We start from the raw sequence: 2,431 nt of genomic DNA on the forward strand, positions 1-2,431 counted from the left end.
AAAATGTGCAGGACCTGCTGGTTCATCTGTGGAGGGTCTGTGTGGAAACTCCAGCAGCTCTCTGAGTGACCTGAGGCTCTCTGAGTACAGCTCCACCAGGTAAGACCTCATCACAAGCTCACAGTCCCTCTGACTGCTGCTGCTGATGTTGCAGATATTCTGTTTGTATGAATGAGCCTGAACTTTGTTGTTTGTCGCCCCCTAGCTGTGAGATGCAGTACAGTGAGACTGCTGACAGCACGATCGACTGCACCAGTGTGACTGAACGGTGAGCAGATCCACACAGTAGGGAACATCTGTTATATTGTTGATATATAATTTTTTGGCAGTTACCTTGTGTACTTCTTTAGAAGTTTGCCTTTGCAGACCACCACATTAAATGCCACACTTAAGCCTTGAATGTAGTCTAGATTTATAGCATTAAGCAAAGGTGTTCAGCAAAAGTCTTGCATTAACTGTTTAGGAATTACAGATATATACACAGTTTGATGTTTTCACAGGCTCAGAAATAATTGGTTCCACTGAAAGGCATTCATGCCCACGCTATAACACTGTCTCCATTATGTGTGACTCATAATGTGGTGCTTCAGATTATGAACTATTTCTCTCCTCCAAACTTCATCATTCCGCTACTAAAGTCAAAATCAGCCTTCTTGTTTGTAATTGTAACCCTTAGTTTGTTATGAATCCTCTGTATTTACATTCATGAAGGCATCTCTTCATTGCCAATTTTGGCAATGATACTGTGGAATACACTTCACACCGACAACAGTTGTGCTCACAGTTGTCAATTTTATTGGACATTCATACAACAACCCACAGTCAGGGCAGCGCTGGTCTCAGCTTTCCCTCTTTCCATCTCTCGCCTCACCAAAAAGAAAAAAAGACCGTCAACAGTCTAAGTGCAGTTATGTTCTCACTTTCCTTGCTTTCACGTTTCTGTCCAGTTCATCCCAAAACAGCTCAATGGGGTTTACGTCTGGAGTCTGTCCCAGCCACTCCATGTTTCCAAGCTTATCATCTTGTTCTTTATTCCTGATTCTGGCATAGCTTGGACTTGTTTTTTGGGTCATTATCCTGCTGTAGGATGACCAACCCCAGATCAACTAGGCCAGAGGCTGTTGCATGGCGGAACACAGCAGCTCAATAAATAACAGCACAGTTTACAGTTTATGTTACAAGAATTAAACTTTATCTTCTGTACCTTCTACGTGGATCTGTGCGGTGTTGCCATCAAAGAAGACAGAGATGTTGAGGTTGGAGAGCGACAGCTTGGCAGTGACTCCAGTTTGGTCCTTAGAGAGCTGCACACCATGAACCAGCTGAGATGAGCTGCTGAGGGTCAGTGTGGAGTCGTCCAGCTGCATCACAGCAGAGACAAAGTGGTGGAAACACTGAGTGAAACATGTCAAACACACAAACAGGCTAATTTCACAGCAACAACCACCGAGTCCAGCAGAGGATGAGGGAGGACTTTGGATCAGACTCCACTCTGACACATGAACTGTGGCTGTAGGTCGCTTACCTGAACTCTCCCACCTTGTTCCAGGTGAATGTCATGCCCGTCCACACGCAGCGTCACACTGTCCAAAAAGCTCACATCTTTACGACGTCTGTCCCTGAAGTTCCCCAGAACAAGGAACTCTGGGAGTAACGGAGTCGAGAACAGAGAGTACGCACACCGATCCTGGATGGAGTTCATATGGCCTTGGACGTCGATGACAGTGGGGCCGGTCACAGTGCAGGTAGAGGCCAACACACTGGGCATCTCAGGTAGAAATTCTTAAAAAACAGAGGGGAAAGGGTGTCTTAGTATCAGCTCTACAAGTCTTCTGGATTTTGGAAGTTCTAAGTTATTTAGAACTTCTTGAACAGTTTCACAAGATATCATGATAAGTTCAGGAGATGCATATATGAATATCTAACCATGGTCACACTTTTAGTATGGATGACATAACCTCTGGAAATGACTGGTCTCTTGGATTATCTTTAAGATAACATTTCAAAATATCTCAGCACACAATCTACTTTGTCTTTTGCAGAAATGACCAGAAGTGAGTGACAGGTGGTATGAAGCAGACTTGTTTGGGCATTTTTTGTTGTCGTTTTCTGTTTACTGGGGTGGAAAGATTGTTCCTTACAGCCAGTGGATGGAACTGGGTACTGGAAAATTTTGAACAACTTCAGTATGATCGATTTTAATTCTCTTCATGCAGCTAATATTAAATTAAATCATTATCTCTTAAGATACAATTTATGTTCAAATTTAATGCCTGTAAATGTCAAAAAGGCCTTAAAATTTTAATTAAAAATAAACATCTGTATTATTTTGTAAATAATTATCAAAAAACCAGAACAGATACAATGATTGAATTCATGTCCAAAAAAGAAAGAGCTTGTGAGTAAAACAGTGTAGCATAAATAAAAAAAA

At 42.0% G+C, this 2,431-nt stretch overlaps 1 protein-coding gene across 1 annotated transcript; it reads right to left on the reverse strand.

Moving 5' to 3' along the window:
* Window positions 1-1,169: 1,169 nt before the first annotated feature.
* LOC106632455 lies at window positions 1,170-1,759 on the reverse strand (the record flags this gene model as incomplete). The annotated part of the gene is given in 2 exon segments (XM_014330017.2): window positions 1,170-1,361; window positions 1,526-1,759. Coding segments are annotated over 2 exon segments (411 nt in total), but the record flags the coding sequence as incomplete, so codon positions are not given.
* Window positions 1,760-2,431: the final 672 nt, after the last annotated feature.

Source organism: Haplochromis burtoni, unplaced genomic scaffold (genome assembly GCF_018398535.1).
Source record: "Haplochromis burtoni strain Fernald_Lab_line unplaced genomic scaffold, NCSU_Asbu1 Contig_660, whole genome shotgun sequence".
NCBI classification, from domain to species: Eukaryota; Metazoa; Chordata; class Actinopteri; order Cichliformes; family Cichlidae; genus Haplochromis; species Haplochromis burtoni.